The sequence below is a fragment of the Ixodes scapularis genome, unplaced genomic scaffold, assembly GCF_016920785.2.
Source record: "Ixodes scapularis isolate PalLabHiFi unplaced genomic scaffold, ASM1692078v2 PGA_scaffold1__304_contigs__length_218370807, whole genome shotgun sequence".
Lineage (NCBI taxonomy): Eukaryota > Metazoa > Arthropoda > Arachnida > Ixodida > Ixodidae > Ixodes > Ixodes scapularis.
Genome location: NW_024609846.1, coordinates 80,495,365 through 80,520,051, shown reverse-complemented (window position 1 = coordinate 80,520,051; position 24,687 = coordinate 80,495,365). Strand labels below are relative to the sequence as shown.

Below are 24,687 nucleotides of genomic sequence, written 5' to 3'. Positions count from 1 at the left end.
GGAGACGGTGACATTATTGCGGTGGCGCTTTGCTGAACATTTTATGCCCCTTCTTGAGCCTGGGATTCCGAGGCTGGATTGGACGAGTGCGGTCGTGTTTTTGGGCGCTCCGTGTTTTCGACGTGGAAGACGCCTTGGCACGGACGGACTGCTGGGCCAGAATATCCTCTAAGCTTCTGGGTGAGAAACGCATGTCTCTTTGTAATATTCGGAGACGACAGGAAAGTTTTATCGATTGATTTATATCGCACAAACGAGTGAAGAAACCGGTGGGAGCTAGGCCTAACGCTCAGGCCGAACGCGGCCATGCAGCCGCAACAGGACGAGGATATGGCTAGAGACGAAGATCGTTCTAGAATGCACGACGAGAATATTCGCCGGTATCTTGAGGACCTAGCGAAGCAAAAAAAGGAAGAAGTGGATGCGGACAACGCAGCTAAAGCGGCGGGATGGCAAACTGCCAGGAGTCGAAAGTACAACCGCAAGCTGAAGAAGGAGTTCACCGCGGCGGCTAAAAAGGATAGCCGAACTCACACGATCATACTGAGGGTACGTGAAATAAACGTCAACGGCCTCTCGAGAGGACATCTTTTAGGCGAAATCGCTAAAGCTGCAGGAGTGCAGGTTGCGGAAGCTTTCGCGGAGGACAGCCTATATATAAACAGCGCAAGCAACACAATCTCCATTCGCACGGACAACTCTGAGCGAGCAGGCAGGTACGTCGAGATCAAGGAGATCATAAGCAACAACAAGAAGATAGAAGTCCATGGACATGGAGCCATCCCGGGCGAATTTCAGCGAATAGTACTGACTAACGTGTACTACCCGTCGGACGTAGTCGACGAAGCCGAACTGTTGAATCACATGGTCAACTGCAACAAGCACACGGTGATCGTAGACGTGAAACGGATGGGAAGATCGATCCTGATTACCTTGGGAACAAGCAAGCTCCCCGCGTACATTAAGTTCTTCGGAGGAGTGTTCCCCTTCCACATCTACCGAGAAACCAAGAGAGCATGCATGAAATGCTGGAGATTAGGACACAGAATGGACGTATGCCCCGAGAAGGACAACGGAAGGTGCCCCAATTGTGGGGAATTTCACGAACACCCGCCAAGAGTCAGAGGTGTAAGAACGGAATACACGTGCACTCCTCGCTGCCTCATATGTGATGGTCAGCATTACACTGCCTGCAGGGAATGCAAGCAAAGATACGTAGAATTTCAGACGCCACGAGAAGCGAGAGGAGGAACCTTACCGAAGAAGACAGACTTCACTGCAACTCTGCCAGGCCAAGAACCCAAGGGAGAAACTGCGCCCAAACCCAAGGAGGGATATGCGCAAGCACTCCGAAAGCAAGAGACTGACAAGAAGGAAACGGAATTGGATAAGCTCCGCAAGGAGATGGAAAGGAAATTCGACGCCATGCGCATAGAGTATCAAACTCTAAAGAGGGAAAAGCTTGCTGCGGAGAGGGAAATCCAGGAACTTCGACAAAAGCTCCAAGAAGCCATGACCCCGCAGCGACAAGAAGCCGGACCATCTGAAATGCAGGCGCAGCCAGTGACACGGGACCCGAGAAAGAAGGCGGCACCAGTGACGCAAATGGAAACCGAAGACGCACAATCCGAAATACGTGTTGCCAAGAAACGAAGAAGCAGAGCCGACTCCGAAAGCACGGACGTGTCGGTATGCACGGATGCAGAGGATGGCTCGAACACACGCAAGAGGACGGACGAATTGTACGCAATGATGCGAGACGTGATCAAGGGAATGTCCGCTCTGAACGACAGTGTGAGCACTCTGCAGAACAACGTGAGCGCTCTAAAGAACACTGTGATCGCTCTACAGAACTCGTGCGAGGAAAGATTCCGCAAGATTGAGACGCACATAGGACTGATACCGTCAGCGTCACACGCCCAAAATGGAAGGTAGAGGCGGACTCAAGATCTGGCAGTGGAATGCGGGTGGTCTTGGTACCAAGATCAACTCGCTCAAGATGATACTGATGAACAGCAAATCACCACCCGATGTACTGGCACTTCAAGAAACGGATACGAACGGCAGTATACCCGGATACGACAGGTTTGACACGGAACAAGGCACAACGGGGAAAAACATTTGCACGTTCGTCAGGCGAGACTTGGCCGTCAAAAAGCACACAGTCTCGATGGACGGACCCACTAAACTCATAGTCACCGAAATTCTCCCCAAACGCAAAAAGCAACGAAGTCTGTTCATATGCAACATGTACTCCAGCCCGAAAGACGCATCTGCGGAATGCGCGCAAGTTTTCAAAGCACTCAATCCACTGCTTGTAGATAACGCCGCCATAGTGTTAGGGGACTTTAATGCGCACCACACAATATGGGGGTATAGAACGGACTCAGTCAAAGGCAAAGCAATCATAGATGCAGCAGACAGGTACAACGCAGTCCTACTCAACGACGTAACGTACCCCACAAGAATAGGCAACAGCGTGCAAAAAAATACTACGCCGGATCTTGCCTTCTCGGTCAACCTGGAAGATGTCGTCTGGAAGAACACGCAAGAGAATTCAGGGAGCGACCACTATATCATTGAAGTTCAGGCTACGCTTCCGGGCTACACTCCACGCAAGGCAAGAATACAACCCTGCGTAGACTGGGACAAGTTCCGACGAGAGCGCGAAAACAGAGTCTTCACAAGCATCGAGGAATGGAGCGCCACGGTTGTAGAAGACGCGGCGAACGCAACGAGGCAGATCGAAAACCCCACGCAAGCAGAAACCATCGACTCCAGACTCGGAAATATGTTAGAAGCGTATTATTCTTCATACAACAGATGGAAGAGCACTGGTAAACGCTACAGCAAGCTGAGGAAAAGAGCGTCAAGGTTATATAAAGATATTGAAGACTATGCCAAACAGCTAAACCACCAGAAATGGCAGCAAGTATGCGATGAAGCGCAGAACATGCTCCACACGAAGAGCCCGTGGCATCTGTTTCGCAAGATACTGGCCCCGGAAAACACCAAGCCGGAAACGCAAAAACTTCTCATCAAGTTAATGAGAGACTATGTGGGAAACACGGAAGACCTCATTGCCGACCTTTACGCCAGGTACCTAGACGCTCCACCGGAAGCAAGGGCAAATGACGTAAGCTACTCAGGAAACAGCAACCCGTTATTAGACGCTCCAATCAAGGAACATGAAATAAGACGGGCACTAGCTAAACTCAAGGTTTCCTCTGCCCCTGGAGAAGACAAAGTCAACAACAGAATGCTAAAGAACCTGGACGACAATTCAGTGGGGTGCCTCACTAATTACTTTAACGAAATCTGGACATCAGGGGTCATTCCAAAGGCCTTCAAACACGCGACGGTGTGTTTCATCCCCAAGCCCGGCAAGCCTCTGACCATCGACAATCTAAGACCAATCTCACTCACCTCGTGCGTGGGTAAGGTACTAGAACGCATCATACAAACAAGGATTCAAGAGCACATGGAAGAACACAACCTATTCACGGAACACATGTTTGGATTTAGAAAACAGCTATCCACGCAAGATGTTCTTCTCCAACTCAAGGAAGGTGTACACAAGCAGAAATGGACAGCACTAGCTGCACTCGACCTTAGAAAGGCCTTTGATCGAGTCTCTCACGTCGCAATCCTACGACAAGTGTCTGCACTCAACCTGGGCGAGAGAACATTCAACTACATCAAGGATTTCTTACAGAACAGGACGGCCAAAATACAACTAGAAGGAGAGCTAACCGACGAACTAGAGGTCAACAAAGGAAGAGGAACACCCCAGGGATCGGTAATATCGCCGCTACTCTTTAATTTGATAATGATCCCCTTGTCAAGGAAGCTTCAAGAAGTTGAAGGACTCAAACATGCAGTGTACGCCGATGATATAACACTCTGGACTGCTCTGCCGTCACCGTCTAGAAACAACGTTATAAACGCTGGCATAAAGATTGTACGACAAGAAGCGAAAGAGGCTGGACTCGAATGTGCCACCGATAAATCAGTGCTACTAGTCCGCACATCAAAGAATCGCAAGTTAAGGGAGAACGAAGAATTCTACATCAAACTACAGAGGATGGACATCCCACGAGCGGATCAAGTAAAGATTTTGGGGATGATAGTATCTACCGAGGATCGAAACAGAGAAGCGCTCACTAAATTAAGGAAGCGGGCGGATAATGTCGCGCGACTCATAAGGCGCACATCCAAAAGAAGTTACGGACTCAAAGAAAGTGGAACGTGTAGGCTGGTGCACGCCTTCACATTAAGTAGAATAATGTACGCTGCACCCTACATGAACTTAAAGAAGGCAGAGGAAGACTCCCTAGATGTCATTATAAGAAGATCTTTCAAGGCTGCGTTGGGAATTAGTCAGAAAACATCCAACGATGGACTCGATCAAATGGGGATACACAACACTTTCGATGAAATGAGAAAAGCACAAAGACAGGTGCAAATCCAGCGATTATCACAAACCCGAACTGGAAGGCGGGTCCTACAGGACATAGGTGTTTTGCAAATGGACCAGGAAATGCAGGAGAAACACTCTATACGACAAGAATGGATTGACACAGTACGGAGTATTCCCCTTCCGAAGAATATGAGTTCGGCGCACAACTCAGGACGAAGGCTAGCTAGAGCCAAAGCTCTGAACAAGCTGCACGAAGGAAAGGTGCACATCTTCCACGCCGATGCTGGACCCTATCCAGGCAGGCCAGGAAAATTTGTAATAGCAGTACACAATGCGAGACAAGATTCAATGGCCACAATCAGCGCCAAGTCGATAGAGGAAGCCGAGGAAGCAGCCATCGCCCTTGCGAGAGTACAAGCAGCAAGTAGAGGAGAAATGTACGCCATCGTCACAAGCGACTCCAAGAAAGCCATCACCAATACAAGTTTGGGAAGAGTTGGACTAGCAGCATACAAGCTCTACGCCAGAGCCCAGATCAGCAAAGAAGCAAACCATACGTTAACCTGGGTGCCCGGACACTCCGGGCACACAGGAAACGAAACGGCCCACATGCTGGTGGTACGCGGTCTTCATCTCCGTACCACTGGCAGAATGGGCCTCCCCACGACACATGGGGACCATAACTATAGCGCCTCGACAAACACAATGGGGCCTGCAGGTTATGGTGAAATCCTCGAGAGACTCCGGCTACGAAGACAGACGTTGGCAGCTCCACACAAGAAGCTCAGCCGACTCCAAGAAAGTGCCTGGAGAAGACTCCAACTTCGAAACACCACTCCCCACATACTAAAGAGGTCCTGGCCAGACCTCTTTAGTGGCAAATGTGAAGACTGCGGCAACCAGGAAGAAGGAACCTGGCGGCACGTGTACTGGGAATGCCCTGCAAACCCGCTACCTGCCACCCTCCAGGTAGAAGATGGCCTACCGGTATGGGAAACTTTACTGGTTGCCGAAGACATCGGCACGCAACTGGAAGTCATCTCCAGGGCGCAGAAAATCGAAGACAAGTGGAAGAAACGCCTATGCATGAGACAGTCCCATACCCCCAACCCTTCGAACCCGTAAACTAGACTTCGGTCTATTGTTTGGTTCAATAAAGTTTTCAACAACAACCTTCTTGAGCCTCTCTGCGTAGCACTCACAGTATGCAAAGATTGCCCTTTTTCTCCTTCTTTTACTCTCCCCTATTCCCCTTTTCATCCCCTTCCCTAAACCACCAGGTGGTGACTCGCTCCATCAACGGAGGCCCACAATCTCCTGGTGTCCACCCTTTCCCGTCACCCCAGAAATAAACAAACAAACAATATCACTACGTCAACGTGCACGACGAAATATTCACAAACAAATCGCTTTAAGTTTAAAGGTTTTTACAAAGAAATTGGTGTTTGCTCACTGCAAAAAATGAACTATGGATCGCTGAACGCTCATTCTCCGACTACACGTAACGCTAGCGGTCCAAACCAGATGCCAAAGTTCCAGCACTAACCGTTATTTTATTCAAAAGTTTAAGTAATTCGCTAAAATTTTTCAGTTTTTCGTTTTCGGTAATTGGCGCCATAGAGTTCCACGCGTTCGAGAGCTCGTCGGCTGCCATTTTCCAATTGAAATTTTTAAAAAAATCACTTACATTTGAGCAAAATAACGGTTAGTGCTAAAACCTCAATTTTTTTTTTCTCCGACGGCGCTTTTCTCCGGCGTGCAAATACTATGAACAATGCCTTCCATAGTTCGTACTAGAGCGACTCTAAGCAGTTTGCACCATTTCTCACCCAGAAGTTTCTAGGGAACAAGACTGAAAGTCAGGTCAAGGGATGGTCAACAGTAAATAGTGTAAACTTTTATTCCGTGCAAAAAAAATAAATTGTTTCTCAGTTACTAGTAAAAAAGGGACATCTCTCGCACACAAAGACGAGCCTCGAAGAGGCCAGACAAGAGAGTGATCAGGCGTTGTAGGAGCTCGAAGACACGTTTCCTCCGGTTCCCGTCCAGTTGGTGTGCACGAACTTGCCGGGCTCGGACAGTCGCTCGTACGTGTGGGCCCCGAAGTAGTCTCGCTGGGCCTGGAATTAAGGCAATGCATTTCGTCAGCTCATGGACCCAACATATATTACACTCGGAGTCGGGAACCACTTCCTATGGCTTTGCAGTCAAAGGTACGGGAGCATGTGCACACGCACTCCCCTCCCTCAAGAAATTTCACAGAAAGTTGTCCGCGAGTGGAGGAAGACTACAGTCGACTCAACAATTGTTTAAGGATACATCCATGTCGGTCCACTGTTCACGTATTTGACGTCGGTGTACTGCTAACGCGTTCAGCTCAAAAGTGCAACGATTTTAATGTCAAAGAATTTGCAGTACGTATTTTTTTTTACGGTTTTGTATCCAGGGACAAGTGACAAAAAACGTGCCACGTTGCCCCCCCCCCCCCCCCCCCAAAAAAAAAAAAAAAAAAAAAAAAAAAAAGCTTTTCCGCTGCGTAAACGCAAAGAAAGGAAAAAAATGGATTATTTGCCGATCTGCAGCCACGTGTGGTGGTTACGGAAACAACGGTGACACATCTCTGGGGAACACGCGCAGGTCAACAAAACCTGTCTCCCTCCGCCGCTACATTCGCCGTCAGCGCCGTGGCGAAACGTCCTCTGTGTCAATTTATTGCATCGTCGAAGGTCGATTAGCATCGACCTTCGACGATGCTAATCCTTGAAAAGTCGTCAATCGCGGAGGAAGCGGCAGGGGTTTCTGAAGAGAGAACCCAACGGGAAACAACTAGCGCGCGCAAGAAAATGCGGTTTTCAGTTTTTCGTTTTATACCCGACAGATTAATCCCCGCAGTTAATTGGTCAGAGTTCGAAGGTCATTGCACCGCACCTTTCGTTAAAGGGGCCACGAAATTATTTTTCAGCTTCTTTCTTAGTTTTTCACCTCAACTCACAAATCGCGCAGCGTTACACAAAGGGAGGTCTGAGCAAGAGGATAGGTCCTCCTCTACCTCTTCTTAAACTGCTAACGGTATACTCTCGCCCCTGTACCTTCGGTAACGCTGCGCAATTTGTGAGATGAGGAGGAAAGCCAAGAAAGAAGAAGTTGAAAAATCATTTCATATCCCTTTTAGTTTAAGGAATCTACTAGACTATCGCTCAGCGAGTGCTTCTTTTAGCTGGCAGTCGGAACAGGTACACCGACCAAAGGAAACCGAAAATATTAGTAAAAAACAAATTGATGAATAGAAAATGATGAGGGGAGCGAAGGGGGGATACAGGGTCCTTTAAAGTCTCGAGAAACAAATTTTACAACAGACCAATGGAGCTGACTAAGGATAGCTGATGGGGGTTTTCCCACTGTGTATAAGAACGCTCCGAGAATACCCCCTCAGTACGAAAATAATTGTCACACCAGCGAGATGGACAGCTGCTAAAGACACGTTTAAACATACTTTATGCAGCTGGACAAAAAACAAAGGTGCACGCTTTGAAATTTGTCCGAATATGAACATTCACAAGCTCTTATAGGGATCCTGGACCCCTTAAACTACTAACCAATTCAGGACAAGTGCAATCAACACAGGCAACCCGTATCGACAGATCGGAAATAAAGAGGTGTTGCAGGCACCAATGCCTATGCAATCGACAATCACCGCACACCGAAAACACTGTAGCGGAGGAACATCAACCAATAAGCTCACAAAAAAAAAAAAAAAAAAAAAAATTGTGGTTTTTAGCAGTAACCCGCGAACGAATGAACTGTGGCAACAGCCAAGACACTGCACACTGCTGCATACAGTTACACTGCTGTGTTTAATTTCACAGAATTTTGCGTCCCGGTGACACCATGGCATCACGTGACACTGGCACCACATGGCGCCAAGACCCTGAGACACTAAATTCTTGCTAAATTTACCGGAGAAATTTCCCGCAAAATGTTTCGGAGAAATTTCCCGCAAAATGTTTCGGAGAAATTTTCCACTAAATTTATCGGAGAAATTGTGCGCCAAGTTTAGCAGAAATTTGCGACACTGACATGAAGTCACAACGTCACGACACAAATTCTGTCAGACTTAGCGGATAAAATTTTCCCCTAAATTTAGCAGGCCAAATTGTACATACACAAAACAGACACGGGATCCACTGCGATACCTCGCGAACAACCGCTACCGCCGTAAAAAAAGATAAATAAGGCCTGCAGGAGGAGCGCACCTGAATGAGGTTGGCGGGTAGCTTCTCTGCGCGGAAGCCGTCGTAGAAGGCAAGGGCAGTGCTGAAGGCCGGCACGGGGATGCCCAGCTGGGCTGCAGAGGCCACCACCAGACGCCAGGACGCCTGGCAGTCCTGGATGGCATCCACGAAGAACGAGTCCAGCAGCAGGCAGCTGAGCTCGGGGTTCTTGTCAAAGGCAGCCTTGATGTTGCCCAGGAAGGCGCTGCAGGGCACACGTGTGTCGCAGCCATGACGTGGAGACACGTTGGTAGAAGGAGCAAAAACAAGGTAGGTTGGAATAGTCCCACAGAGCAAATAAGTACATGCACTATCAGGTAGCACAGAACGTTACCAACTGGAGAGGAGAAAAAGGCTATGAAGCAGGTGCAAGGGTGCGCGTCTACTTCGATGTGCACACCCTCGCAGCCTCCCTTTCACTCCACAGTTCCTCCAGGTAGAACAGCAACATTGAAGGCTGTCAGTCACACTTCATTCATTTCATTCACACCTGTTAGTACACTATGAGAGGGCTTACTGAACCACTTTGTAAGCATCAGATCGGATTGTCAGCAAGGAAAGGTTCAACCATGCAACTGGTCCAACCCATTTGCTAGTATGGTCCTCTCGCATGACAGCTTGGGATTGCTTCTACAGACCTGTAAAAAGTTACTGGTTGTTGCCGACGTTGTCTTGTTCCTAATAACTGTAGAGCCAAGTAATTCTGTGTAATTGGCATGGGTGACATAGATGTGGTATATGCCTGTCCTTTGACCCCAAGTGCTCCGAGTGTTATCTTTTTCCAATTTTCACAGCTTCAAATCTTTCTATGAAGCCTTGTTTGCAGAGAATATGTTGTCCTGTTAACAATGTGCATGTGTTGCTTGCTGACATTGTCATATCGGTAACCATATATTAATACGTGGAGATTTTTTATTATTGGCCTTAATAAATGTAAGCACTTTCAAACTCTAGAAATAAAATATATCCCACCCCCCCACACTAATCCTCGAGGAGCACCACTGGTCTCTTGCAAGTATTGCATTACCTTCTGATAATGCAGCCACCTCGCCACATCAGGGCAATGGCTCCGTAGTTGAGGGACCACTTGTATTCCTGGGCTGCACTGCGAAGCAGCATGAAGCCTTGTGCATAGGACACAATCTTGGAGGCATAGAGGGCCTGCAAATAAACATGCAAAAGTTTAAAAAACAAAACAAATTCTACAATGGTCATGATAGGACAGGTTGTTACAAAGAGGAGAAAGGTACAGACATTGGGGTATTTATTAATCGTCAGTTGCGAAGTGCACCTTACCTTCCTGACATGCTCCACGAAATCCGAAGCTTGTCCTTCGTACTTGCCGTTGGGGCCCTTGAGGATCTTGCTTGCTTCCACTCTCTGGTCCTTGAGTGACGAGAGGCAGCGTGCAAACACGGCCTCCCCTGCACACAAAGAAAACTCGTGTCCTCAGTCTGAATGCACTTTTCACTGTGCCAATTGCCACAATTGTGCACACCATACTTGGGTAGTAATTCAATTACAGTAATTAAATTACTGCAATTTAATTACTTTTCCCGGTAATTTGTAATTGTAGTAATTACTTTTGGCCAAAAGGAATTGTAATTGTAATTTAATTACTTTCTAGCGTCAGTAATTGCTAAATTTCAGGCACAATTACAATTACTTTGCAAGATTTTGCGGCGGCGGCGCTTTTCCCCCCTGGCCACAGAGAAGGCAGCACAGCCAAAGCGACAAGGGAGAGACTGTCTCCCAACCTGCTCAAAAAAAGGGAATAGAGGGATGGGAAAGATGCTGGGATAGAACGGGATAAAGGATTTTGTAGAGTGTAAAACGATTTAATGAAGAGTTTGAGAAATAATTTGATAAATGAGGGCTACATTCGCGTCCGTTTTCGTTCCTGTCGTAGTTGAATCTGACTCTTCGTCTCGTTCGCTTCCTGTTGCTCCTGTTTCTAGGAGTCTTTCTTATCTATCATTCCCACACGGGGGCATCTGGGGTCGAAGTCGAGCTGGTTGGCTCCGATCACATCATCCGGTCGAGGCGGGGAGGTTCGAGGTTCTCCTTACGCGTCTTCGCCGCCGGCATATTCGCTTACACATTTCAGTCAAGTTTGGGGACTTTTTGTTCACGAAATTATTCTCTTTTCTTTATGAGTTTTTCATGTCCTTCTCCTCTATCTTGTATGTTGGTACCACTACTAACAGTAAGTCGTGCTATTCTAACATCGAGGCGAAGAAGCAAAGAAGCAGCAGGTCTCATTAACACGACTCACCCTGCCTTACTTCCAACTGTTGTTGCTACACTGCTCTTCCTTCTCCCAATCCTCGTCTGCCTTTTTGTATAAATCATTATTTACTGATCGCTCTATTTAACCCTTTCAACCGTTTGTCAGCTTGATTGGACGAGATTCCAAAACTTATAAACCGCGGCTTTAGACTGTAGGGAGCTTGTTTTTACATTTGTTGTTCGTTGAAGGCTTCTTTTTTTTATAGAGGGCTTGGCTTGCACTTTGTTTTTACATCTCTATCGTGACCCCCCACGCGTTGTCCTCTCGTCCTGGCCTGTGGAACCGTCCCAAGGCGCGCACTGCTGCTTTGCATTGAGAACCTGCAACAGTCTTATCGAAAATGGAAAAGGAAAGGCTGCCGGGGCCTCGTTACGAAACATTCTTTAAACAGATTAGCAGCAATGTAAAAAATATAATCGTGAGGTGCAAACTCTCCGCACCGTCTCTGAAAATAAATTCAACAAACCAAAAGGCGACCTCCAATTTGCGGAAACATTTGCAGGTGGGCAACTTTTTTGTCACTTTCAATAATACTTAGTTATAAAAAAAATAATAATGGCTCGTCTATATCTTCCAGCTGAAACACGCTGAAGTAAATCATGAAATCGAGGCGTCCAAGAGGCCGCAGTTTTGGGATAATTCGCGGATTCTAATTTTCACAACGCGGTGGGGTCGCAATATAGATTTCAATGTGTTTACATTTTACCGGAATTGCTCGCGGGACTCATTTTTCGCGAATTGTAGGCGATTCGCAAAATTCGCGAAAATAAAGTCGTTTGCAGCGTATCATGCATTTTTCGAGGTTGTTCTTGCCATGCTAAATTCAAATCGGTCTTCTTTATGAGACCTACAACATAGATACAATCATTACTATCCTAACGATTAGCTACATGACAATCCTAAATTTATTATCTATCTTAGTAGCTTTTTGGGCGTTACCGTACACTGGATTAACCCAGAATCCCAGGCAATAGAGTTGCTGCTATTGTGATACTAGTTTTGTGGAAGCGACCACAGTTCGCGTGCTACGGTTACCCACATCTGGCATGTTACTAGTCCACAGACAGGGAGAGGCAGCGAATCATAGTGGCTGAAATGTTTTCATAAGTTGTCGTATTCTTTAAATGTTTGACGTCGTTTACAAGTTTCTCTTATTAGCCAACTTTACGTGAGTTTTATGATACCAGTACTGTCGCATATTTGTTTCCTTGTATTATTTTTAAGTTTATTTTTTGTTGGTTTGACTTGGACACCATTTGCATAAGGTCTAAGGAGATTCACCTTGCACCTGTGAATTTGATCGCCATTTATTGTTATTTTTTTAGAATATAAGAACGCAGGAGTTCATTACTCCAAACTATTAAGTTCTATAATCCATTTAACAAATTTAAAAAAAAGAAAGTACAATGCGTGACATTTATACAGCGGCCATATAACTCGTTTACAGTTATATGGCCCAAGGTGGGTAACTCTCAGAAATAAGTAATTGTGAAGTAATTGCATCACTTTTAAAAAGTAATTTGTAATTGCAATGAACTACTTTTGCGTAGTAGTAATTGCAGTTAAACTACTTTGAGAGCTAAGTAATTCTAATTAAATTACATTTTGAAAGTAATTTACCCACGTATGGTGCACACGCATAGTAGTATCCAAGCATCCTATACCACTCAAAGCAACCTCGAAGTGGCAGCAGAATATGTCATGAAAGCCAACGGCTCTTGCTAGTAGTTGTCGCAATTTTGGTGATTCGTTGTCGAAATACTGGCAAAGGAGAGCCTCGCTCTCACTGCACCCCTAGGCCTGCACCGCAACCTCTCTTTGCTAATATAAATGCAACCAAAAATACAGGGTAAGAGTTCAGCTTCACCTTGTTTACACCATTAGAAACATTCAAGCAAAGAGTGCAGCAGCAGCACTTGCATGCCTGCCATTATACAATGCTACTTACTTTTTTGCTTTCTTGGCACTCACTGCCTGATCCTTGTAGCCTAGCAATCAAGCCATTAGAATGATTGATATGCATCTAACATGACCTCCATTGACCAAGTGTCACATGACCTCTATTGAGTATTCAAAAACCCCAAACATACACAGGAAGATCCACGATGGTCGTTTGTTTTACACATGGTTTCCAAAAGAACTGGAGATTGAAAATCCCACCTTTCCATCTTCCCTATGACCACCTAAAGCAAAACTAGTTTCAACAAACTACTGTATCGTCACAGCGAAGAGTTTCTTGTATCCAAAGATGTTTACCTTCTCAATTGTCGGTGTTGCCTTGTTAAAATGTTACAAACTGCAATATTTTTCACATTGGGACTCACCAATCAGAGTGACCGGGATTCCATGTTGAAGAGCAGAAATCGCCGTCCATTTGCCCGTGCCTTTCTGCGATTCAAGAATGAGTGAATCTTAGAACGGCAGTTGACGTGGGAAATGGCACAGTTCCCCGCAGCAGACATGCAGCATACCAGACACTGATTAAACCAACCTGTCCAGCGGCATCTCTGATCTTGGTCACCAGCGGCTCGCCGTCGGTATCTTTGTATTTGAGAATGTTGCTCGTAATTTCGATGAGGAAGGAGTCCAGCACACCCTTGTTCCACTCGTCAAACACCTGCTCGAAATGCAAACCATTTAGTATGCAGGCCAAGTGTTTTGGAATTTAAAATATTGCAAAATATGAAACATCAACTTCCTAAGCATAGAAAATTTAGCCCCTCGACTGACCAGATTCAGACTTCCCTGTGTTTCGAAGCCTAGCGTAAAGTACTGTTCATAAAAGACTATAGAGCCGCATCCAGACTTTTTGGCTCTAAACGAGCGTGGGGAATGAAACCCAGCTTCAAACTTCCAAAAGGGCAGACAAGAAAAGACTTTAAAAAGAGACAAATTGCGCAACGAACGCTATTGTTCGGCTTATACGTTTATGAATAATAATAAAAAGTATAAGCGAGATCAAATATGCAACTACTATTATGCCCAATTCAACATTTAACAGCCTGCAACCCACAAAAAATGTTATGGCAACATATTTTTGTAGAGTGAAAATTATTGCAAAGTGTTTACCGTGCCAATATATAGACGCTTTACACACGCGCCAAATTACAACCGCCATTGCTGACCTCCTCTTGTCTTACCGAGATGCCGAGCAACTGAAACGGTAGTTGACGATCCTCTACAAAGGCCGACGCTTTAAAAAAGGACACAGTTGAATCTAATATGGCAATAACCTGGCCTGCTATGGTAATGATGAAGTGAAATAAACGAAATATGAAGAAACAAAAACTGAAGGTCAGTTATGGCGGCGTCCATGCACAGCTGCTGCAAAGCGTGTATAGCTTGCCATGATTACTACGAGGGCCTGGATGCCTAATTTCTGCTGGAAAAATATTAGTTTTCACAAAATTGCAGGAATGGCACTTTGCCAAAATTACAAAGTGATAAACTTCGCAGGTTTAACAATTCAATGGAGTACTATCGAGCACTACCTATAAGTCACTTTCTTTGAAGCTTCTCTAGAAGCAGCGGTGGCAAAATAGGGAACCTCCCAGGCAACCACAAGTACTTGGCTGTTTTCCCGAGTTCCACCACCATCCTGACATAAACTCGCCTTGCTCATGTCGTCGTGGGACATGCCCGTTGCATCCTTGATGAGGTGGTATGCCTCACCAATCAGCTGCATGTCCCCATACTCGATCCCATTGTGCACCATCTTGACGAAGTGGCCGGAACCGCCGTCACCAACCTGGAACCAAGGGATGGCACGTTATCCTTTACCCAGGACAACAGGTGAGGATGATTAAGTGTTTATGGCACAAGATGCAACACGGGCCCTGATGCACTAGGTAAGCTGACCAAAAGAAGTCGATAAAGTTTAATTAAAATGTCCTATAGTAAATGCTAAAAAATTACAGTGTGAAAAATGTAGCTTACAAGCCACATTTTTGAGAAAAAAAAATCTATCAACCAAAAGGAACAGAGGATGAGTGGGAGAACAGAAGCAAAAGGAATGAAGTACAGATAACGCTCAAATTGTTTCCACCTAGTATATCTGTTGCAATAGAGACAAGGGAAAAGTGCCATGTAAAGTCAGGTAGCACAGTAGGTCGTAACCAGTACTGGGTGAAAATCACCGATAAATTAACGAGTTTTTCAAAACTTTGGCCCGTAAGTAGGTGTGTGGAACAGAATTGCTGTATAAAAATAGACTTAAAAGTTAAACCTAGCAATGCCAATTTCTTAGAAAGGAAACCAAGTATTATTTTCCTCAGAGGAAATAAAATCCCAGCACGCACTACAAATTAGTAAAAAATACTCGTCCCCTACTTCAAATTTATTTAATACCAGCCACTACACATTTCTAGCAGACCAATAGCAGAATAGGCATTTCTAGCATAATTTCTATGGTTATAATCCTTCTGAAGTTCTTTTGAAATCCAAAATATTTTCTGGTTGTGTGGAACAGGTGAACAAAGGATAAGGCTTATTGCTTTACTGAAGAAGTTGATGCCAAATGCTAAGATGGTGAAGTTGCTTAACATGCTCTTACCCAGTCACAGCAGGGCTCTCCATCAGCCTTGGCTGCAATCCCTTGGAAAATGTCCTTGATATGGGGCCTAAAAAGTGAGCGACAAGACACTGTACATGGTATGAAATACACCCCCACCTCAGTGCATCAAAGACCGCCAAGGCTGCCCCAAGTTCATTCCAAATGGCAAAACTGGGGCAGTGTCAAAAAAAAAAAAAAAACACAAAAGCTTAAGTGTGACAGGACATAAAAGTGCTGTGTCAACCGGGAGTGTGACCACAATTTCTGATCAACCCCTTTTAAATTGTAGGCTTGTAGAACATGTCCTCAAAGTTTGTAGGACTTGCCACTTCGTCATAGTGACGGGAAGCTGGTGCCAACTGAAAGTTTTAGTGCAGAGGCGAGCACCACTGGCCCATGGACATTAGTGAGCTTGTATGTCTTAATGTGTGTGCAACTTGGAAGAAAATGGGGTTTATAAAATGTTACCAACAATAAGTCTCCTGGCACATCCTGAAACAGAGTGGTTCCATTATCTAGGCATTCCACTGTGCAGACATTCCACTATGCAGACATACTGGTAGCACACATTCAGTGAGCACACGTTTTGGTATACACACTGATGTCAGAGTTATTGGCACTGAAGACTGATAACGCTCGCCTTAACATTGTTAGCACAGACTTCCCCTGTTACAGAAAGTGGTTCAACCCGGACGTCGCTGACAATAAAAGGACGAAACGAGCCTCCGGACAGAAGTCCTTCGTGATCAGTGGTCGAATGTGTAAAGCTAGCACATCACCCAGAGAGCCATACTCACCAGGCCTCCTTGTTGCCTCCGGGCATGAGAGAGGGTCCATAGCGAGCCCCCTCCTCCCCTCCACTGACCCCCGAGCCCACAAACAGGATGCCCTTGGCCTTGAGTGCCTCGCAGCGGCGCTCGCTGTCTTGGTATTCAGAGTTGCCGCCATCAATCAAAATGTCCCCCTTGGTGAGCAAGGGAGTCAGCTTGTTGATGAAGTCATCAACAGCCTGTCCAGCTGCAACACCACACAATCAGGTCATCAAAGATGTTACCACAGTTAATCGGAAATATATGAAGAAGCTACGGAACATACAGTAGGCTCGGAATAATTTAAACTTGGATATTTCATACTTCTGGTTGATTCAAACATCTTAAAGACTTTTGTTGTTCCTCTATGTTTCCAATATATCTATTGGCCACTTCATTCAAACGAAGTTTTCGTGCGGTTCATACTTTTTGTTCTCGCAGCCCCATTAAGCATGCTTCTTACTGAGCATCGCAGCACTGCTGAGAAGCAACACACGCAGAGCTCACTTCTGCGGGTGTTGCTTCTCCGCAGTGCACTGGTGCTCAGTAAGAACCGCACTCAATGAGGCTAATAGTTCTCAATACATAACTTTTTTACTGTATAAAGAAACTTGTTTGTTTTAAAGTGTCATGTGCTGCCTATAAGTCCACGATAGACAACATCTTTGAGGAATGAATAAAGTTCTCATGGACTTCACCAATACTTCATGTGTGGCATACCTGCTTATGATTATGCGCCTGTGCAGAGGAAATCATCAAATATTTGCACTGTATGTGCAGCCATCCATAAAACAAATCATAATTTTACCTTCAATTCTATTTAGATAATTTTCTGACAATTCAAAATTCTGATAATTCAAACAAAATTTCCGGCATCCTAGAGTTTGAATGAGAGTACTTACTGTGCACATAGTTTATATCATGTCAACTATAGTATGATAGAACATCTGATAAAAAGTGGAGAAACACTTACTAAAAAATTTGACCACCTCCCCAGTGCTATTAGCTCAATGCATTGCCAGCAAAGATACAGAATAACAAGGAGGAATATGGTGGTGATGCAATGTTGGCTAGGTGCTAAATTGTGGATATGGCAGAACAAAGTTGAATATGGTTTAAATCTAAACCAACTGCAATGGTTTTGGTGTTCTATTCCCTATTGGAGGAAATATGCCGCCATTATAATATACCTCCACAAGCCAATAGGAAACCAAAAGCTTATGCATGTAATCAAATTGCTTCCTCTGGAAGACACAGTAGAATGATACACACAAGTTTTCCAAGCCACTTAATTAGTACCTTGATAGGATGCCCTGCAAGTTTTAATATGAAACTATTTTGTCATAACTAAAACATTCAGACAAAATTCATAAAACAATTACTCCAAAATGTATGCACCTCAATAGATGGTTCCTTTGGTAGTGACTAATACATTAGCCATCTTTTCTGTGCAATGCCCATAGTTTTCTCAAATGAAGTTTAGCCTGCAATAAACACCACACTCTATATGCAACACACTGATGAATAGCTCCGCTATTCTTAAACAGTGTGCAAGATGGGAAAACAGCCGATTTGGGGTAGGGTGAGAAAATTTGAGCAAACACCTCTAGGAACCCGGTTTGAGAATATGTGCCTCAACTTATGAGACTATATGTTTGAAACCTGCCAATAGCTGACGAGAACCTCGGAAGCCCCTCACCCTTGACAAGGAGGACGATGCGGCGTGGCGTCTTGAGCTTGGAGACCAGCTCCTCGAGGGAGTGGGCACCAATAACTTTGGTCCCCTTGGCTTCCTTCTTGAGGAATTCGTCTACCTTTTCTGTCGTCCTGTTGAAGGCACACACCTGAGGGTACGGGGGTGCATAAGGTGCTTTCAGAACACTCTGCAAAGCTTCATGAGTCAATGCAACTCAAAACGATCTAAGAAAATTATAGATTCATACAAAAAGATGCCAAGAAGGATCATGGTAGTGCCACTAAATAAGCTACGCTTCAGAGTAACGACACTTGGCTATATTGTGTCTTAAAATCATGGTTGCCAATTATCTGAAGCTTTATCTGAAATCACAGGAAACGTCTTTCCGTCCTCCACAAATGTTTAAACAGTTCGTGACAGAGCAAAGCAATATTGCGTGACCTTCCTAATGCCGAATCTAATGCTGAGGAAGTCGCACTTTTGAATCATGACGATCGGCAGTTGCGTCTGCTCTGCATACGAGCCAAAATGGCGGCGCCCACAACAATGCCGGGGAACGGAGTGCCGATACTCTAAGCGCAGCTCATTTAGTGACTAGATCATGGAAGCCCTGTACAACAGTTAAGTGTGTGGATCCACCTGGAGGTCTGCAAGCTTACAAGGATTTGCTCCTCCATTTCACTGCCATCCAGTTTTATTGTCTTTTTAAATGACAGAATTATATGGTTTGGTATAAGACATCTAAAAAGTAAAATACTGCTATTAGAGCCTTCTGGGAAGCAAGTAAAACTTATTTTATAGGCACAACAACACATTTGACAGAAACATAGAGGATCAATTATTGAAATTTTGGTTGCCTTTGCAGGACCCTTTTAGATCCTATGTTTTGAGCATGAAAGGTAGTTAAAACGGGTATGTAACTTGTCAAACAATAATGTTGGCAAGATAATTTACGTTGTTGAACAAAAAGAGATGATTACAATACACTTGTAATTTCAATACATAAAGAGGAACTCCGGCGATTTTTTGAGCAGCCCCACCTAACTGTATTTTCGAAATCGCCATCTTATACTCTTTCCGGTATGCTACTTAGTATCGCGAAATTCAAAATAGTTATTGCGAATTCGGCAAATGAAAATTTTATTTATTTTATTTATTGATACTGTTAGCCCTATCACAGGGCCATTACAGGAGTGGAAGGTACAAACGATAAAAAGCAAAAAGATACAAGATGTAAATACACACAGTTCTCGCCTTTCGCTTGGTTTCATAAAAAATGCTGACACTTCATAGATAACTTCCCGTGCTGGCACGTAATCAAGACGATACACACGATACTCATTCAGTTACTCGCACATATCAAAACGTTTTCAATGCAGTGAAGGAAGGTCGTAATGGATGATGACGTCACCGTTTCATTCGACAGTTTATTCCATTCCCTGACGGAATGGAATAAATGACGTCAAAACCAAGATTCGATTATGCCGGCGCTTTTCATTGTCATGACGTCACGGGATGGCCGGCTTGCGGTTCGAGCGGGCTGTCTAAAAATGAACTGTGCCGAGCATTTGCTACGTGGTGCTGCGCGGGAGCTGGGGCGACCTTCCAAAACCTTCATTTGACACCATGAAACTGTAATCAGTTGGGAACAAAGTCTACAGCCCAAAGAGTGAATCCCTGCCTTCCCATGACGTCACTTTTTCAATGTTGCCAGTAGGGCTTTTCACTTTCAAAAAGCACGATGAGGACCAAAATTGTAAATTTTATAACTTCACGAAAAAAAGTTTTTTTGGCCAAATATTTGAGTTACTACTTCAGCGATGTTTGTTGATGTGTTTAGCAAGTTTTTAGGCAAATCTGGGACTGTTGAAGAAAACGGCGAAGTACCTCTTTAAGAAGTAATGAAGTTGGTTGCACAATTAGAAAGCTGAATTATTAGCAATCTTGACACATATCTGACATAACAATACGATATTATAATTAGAACCACGAGATTAGAGACCAGTTAAAAAGGGGCATGCACATGCAAAAATTTACCCCCCCCCCCCCCCCCCCCCCAAGGGTGTGAAAAGGGTGTTCCAGACTTAAACCCATGGCTACACCCTTTCAGCACCCATATTTTGAGTATGATGATGATGTATGCAGTGCAGTCCTAAAGAGGACCGAAAAATTTATAGAAAGCCACAATGATCGCCCAAACCCCCCCCCCCCTCCCCCCCTCTTCCCTTCTGCATAAAGGGGTGCTAGCCCTGCGTCAAAACTATTTACACCCTTAAGAGTGCGAGAGTGATAGCATTGAACGTCTGAACGCTTCGCTGGCAGCAGTCTGTAGCCTTATCCTTTTCTTAGGCACTGTAAAATTCCATCAGGCTACAATATATGTGCATGAGAGTCTAAAATAAAGCAGGTACTGTTTGCTGAGCTACCACAACAGATCAACTCGGCCTCGAATTCGTCTAACAGATAGAATAAATACACTCACCACATGGCCATGGTCATTCATGTTCAAAATCAGGTTCTGTCCCATGACTGCCAGGCCAATCAGGCCAATGTCTGCTCTGCAAAGAGATAATAAAGCAGCAATATTTAAGGGAAAAGAAAAAAGAACCCACAAGAATTTGTATAGATAAAGCACAGATCAATGTTATGTTTGTTAGGGGAGCTCCTCTGAATAGCAACCTAGACCTTATACATGGCATGTGACGGCACTGCACCATGCATACATTGATTCCTTATTGTTCTTGCCGTGAAAAACAAATCCGGAGGCGCGAGATATATGCTGCAGAAGGTACGCGCGCAGCAGCAATGTCCTTCACAATGGCTGCTGATGAGCTGCCAGTGCAAGTTGTGTACAGGTCCTAGTTGGAACAGCATTCTATCATATTCCTGTCCATTGCCGGTCCAGAGCTGAAAGCTTAGTCTAGAATGGACTGCGTGACGAACATAGCTGGCGAAATGACGTACTATCGCGGACAACACGACGGGGTGAAACATGTCCATGTTTCTTTGGCCCAACTGCGAGTTTTTGAGAGAAAGAGAGAGAGAGAGAGAAAGGTGGTCTAAATTACGAATGGAGTGCGAAGTCGGGATCTCATTCTTTGGGGCTACGACAAATCGAGAGTTATCTAAAGCTTGTGGGGACCGCAGGCTCCGAAAAAGGCCAGATCGAATGTTTCAATTCATATTGCATGGTCAGTTGTTGCGAACGCGTAACACCAAACTTTCACCTCCCCTAGTGAACCAACGAGGGAAAGAAAAGGCATAGAGCGAGCGCGAGGATTTATAAAGCCCGTCGACATTGTGGTCATAAGGCGTACTCGAGGCGGCCTACTTTCGCATCCACCGGTTCAGCTTCATGGCCGCCGGTCGTGCAGATGCGGCACAGGCAGCAACTTGGGGCACGGCGAAGGAGCGCCGTGGGCCGACGATCCACCATGCCGACAGCGAAAGCCGCCCCCCTAGAACCTCGTTTTCTTCTTTGTCCAGGAACACGGACCCGTCTCAAGAATCAGACTCATCTGGTGGCAGTCACAGCTAGTACTCCATTGTATTATTATTTTTGTCTCTTCCTCTGTTAACCTTTTCCCAGAAAGCCAGCTGGTCCCTTCAATGAAGACTCACATCTCCTCCCCCTTTCCCATGAGCCCAAAATAAATATGAAAAAAAAAAAACAAAAAAACGCGATGCCGATTCGATCAAGTCACCTTCGCCGCTAGAACGTATCGTCCCGCGCTGGAAAAATTAGAACAACAACTTCAATTCTGAATTTAGATAAAAAAAACTCCTGGTGTTTCAGGGTAAAATCAAAGGCACCCAAGTCACTCCCAAGAAGGGGATTTCCTCGTGAGTCTGTGCTAGTGTAAGGCGTAAAAGTTTGCATTCGCAATCGCATTACTCATCGTGACAAGATCTAACTGATGCACCAGAAGCGATTCGGAAGTACTTCATGCTCGCGCTTTATTACGTAAGGCCACTCGATATCATCGTAAATGCGAATGAACCTCTCACGCCTTCCTGCGCCCAAAGCCCCTGGACAAAATTCAGGCTTCGCGTTTCTCACAACACAGCTCAGAACAAAGGAGCGGCTTGCAAGTATCGACAACCACCGTCGTGCGAATGCGCGAGACACGAGCAGTCGCTGGAAGAGCAACATGGCGTCATGATAGATCATCTCAGTGCAGCGCCGTCAGTTGCTTCTATGGGGGAAAACGGGCCTCGTACATTGGCGCATTTGTCGCTACGTGTCGCACGAGAAGATACGACAACACAGAGCGCGCTGGTACTCCGACCTCGAAACGCTACGAGCCTTCTATACTCTAAAAAAAGGGTGTCACTTTACACCCTTTGTCCCATATAATGCACCCCGAAACTTCAGGTCGATGTACAGCGCACTATAGTCGAACAGACGGCCGCAAATTTTACGAGGGGCTTGATAACGGTGCGATATAACTTCTTAAATAGCTAAAGTACGTACCACAGAAAGAAAACACCGAGTTTTTACAGTATAAGGCCAAGAAAACCCTGATTATTGTTTTTGTGGTCAGTAACACGTGCATCAGCTATTTTAATAATGCTGTACCACACGGCTATCAAGCCTCTCGTGAAAGTTAGTACCGTCAGATCCACGTCAGTGCGCTGCACGTCGAAATGAAGTTTTGGGGTGTATTATATGGGACAAAGGGTGCAATAATACACCCTTTTTTTTTCCTGAGAGTAGACATTCGCAGTATATGTAAAGCCGCAGCGACACTGGACATGTATCACACAAACGACACGGTGTTTCGCAGAAGACGTGACAGAATTATATGTATACACCAAACACGTCTGCAGAAGGGGTTCTTGAATGACCAATATGGCCGCCATACGAGGAAGAAACACGTTTCAGGCAGTATCTGCAGAAGCGTCTTTTCTATACCATGTACGAGTAGCGCGACTCGAGCCAGCAGTCTATACGGCGGACTAAATTCACGTTAAACGCGAGCCACTCCCCACCGGAAACCGGCGACTCCGATACGATGCGCCCTTGACGACACTCCGGTCAAACCCGAACGCCGCTGGACGTGCGATTCGATAAAAACTCTCGAGATGGAGCACGCCTTACCATAGCCTCCTATTCGCGTTGAGAAGCTCGCGAGGGGCGCTTCTGTCTTCCTCAACCGGTAGTGCACGTGCTACCCATGCGGTTACGTTTTAATTTTCATATTGCTTACAGGCTTCCGTGGCATTGCACGTGCGTGCACCAGCGGAGAAAGTTGAAATATCCTTACTCTGCAAGTTGCAAAAAAAAAAAAAAAAAAAAAAAAAAAAACGTGCGCAAATGTTGAGCGCGTGCTGATGGCAAGCTTCCGCGGTCTTTTGCAACGTGCATTCCGTACCATCAAGATTGCCCATCTTAGCAGCCTATTAATGCGAGATCGTTCTGAGCATGCGCTGTAAACAACGCCCGCAAATATGGCATCCAGCGAACACCCCTTATGTAAAAGGCTATGGCATGACACAGGACCGTGCCAATGAAGGTGGTGGTGGCATGTGCCTTCCAAAGCAGCCGAGACGAGGCAAGCCCAGACGTTCTGGTAGCTCGTATAGGGCTCGTGTTTTGCTAGCTTTGCTCGCATTCCAAAACAACTAACAGGAGCGTACTGGGCCGTGGAGATTGAACGCTGCAGGGCAGTGGATTTGTAAAAGCGTCGAAACGGTACTGAGAGCCGACGGTCGACGACTTCGCATTACAGTTGCTGACACTACCTGATCCGGCGAAGGCCACGTACAACAGCCAACCCAGAAAGCGGACGAATAAACAATTCTACTAATATATACATATATAAAAAGCAGACTCGGTACGCTAAAGATTAGAACGGAACGAAATTAAAAAGAAACCAACCAAGGAAAGGGGGGGGGGGGGGGGGGGGGGGGTTCGTCGAAAGACTAGCGATGCGAAACGAGCGAGCGAGCATTCGGTCCTTTCCATCTTGTCGCACTTGAGATCTCGCTGAGGCCGTCGAGGCAATCGCTCCGCCTTTTGTTCTGCCGAGAAACGGCGCACTCGCGTGAGCCAAATGAAATGCCTTACCTCAGCGGCGTCGAGATCGGAGCGACGCTCGACTATCGGGCCGCCGCTGCAGCCAAGAGATTGATCGCAGCGACAAAACATACTCGTAGAAATACACTCCGCGCATACGTTCACAGAGTAACGCAAACAAATTCCAATCGAGGCTCGATTTTTACACAAATGGCGCGAAGCTATCGAAAAGGAAAGATAAATGTGGCTCATTTTAATCACCTTAGTTAAATACGCATCTAATTTGAGACTTAACCCAATGGCAGACTCGAAACAACGAACCAATCGCCGGTCAGATGGAATCGATTCTGACGCGTCATGGAATGCAGTGCCGGCATGTCTAAAAGGAAACTGAAGTAATTCTGTACTTGAGAAGAAGAAGAAAAAAAACACTTAACTCGTTTTTTATGATTATGCGTACTAAAATAATATTACGCCGAGTAGCCATAACAGCGCTTTCAAAATAGCGCTGAAGCCTCTCTTTTCTGTCGCGTTCGGTGCGAGGAGGGAATCGTGACGTATTATACAGAGATTTCAACGCTTCCGCAACCGAGCAGTCAAAACCGTTGCACGCATTCCCTCGCAGTTTTC

The 24,687-nt window shown here is 45.5% G+C and overlaps 1 protein-coding gene and 1 pseudogene across 2 annotated transcripts in view; one reads left to right on the top strand and one right to left on the bottom strand.

The window, feature by feature from the left end:
- The first annotated feature begins 306 nt into the window (after positions 1 to 306).
- On the top strand, positions 307 to 1,228 carry LOC121835762 (annotated as a pseudogene).
- Positions 1,229 to 6,302: 5,074 nt separating this feature from the next.
- Positions 6,303 to 24,687, bottom strand: part of LOC8034678 (6-phosphogluconate dehydrogenase, decarboxylating) — a 58,080-nt gene continuing 39,695 nt past the window's right edge. The window contains exons 2-12 of one of the 2 annotated variants that reach the window (XM_029983228.4): positions 20,521 to 20,596; positions 18,042 to 18,186; positions 16,331 to 16,550; positions 15,534 to 15,600; positions 14,595 to 14,729; positions 13,473 to 13,598; positions 13,306 to 13,369; positions 9,988 to 10,115; positions 9,719 to 9,852; positions 8,674 to 8,896; positions 6,303 to 6,540 (exon numbers count right to left, since the gene is read on the bottom strand). In XM_029983228.4, coding sequence (XP_029839088.1) covers positions 6,421 to 6,540; positions 8,674 to 8,896; positions 9,719 to 9,852; positions 9,988 to 10,115; positions 13,306 to 13,369; positions 13,473 to 13,598; positions 14,595 to 14,729; positions 15,534 to 15,600; positions 16,331 to 16,550; positions 18,042 to 18,186; positions 20,521 to 20,596 — 1,438 coding nt within the window. In that variant the 3' untranslated portion in view covers positions 6,303 to 6,420. Of the gene's footprint in view, positions 6,541 to 8,673; positions 8,897 to 9,718; positions 10,116 to 13,305; positions 13,370 to 13,472; positions 13,599 to 14,594; positions 14,730 to 15,533; positions 15,601 to 16,330; positions 16,551 to 18,041; positions 18,187 to 20,520; positions 20,597 to 24,687 lie in introns of both variants that reach the window. The other variant, XM_040505164.2, reaches the window with a different exon arrangement.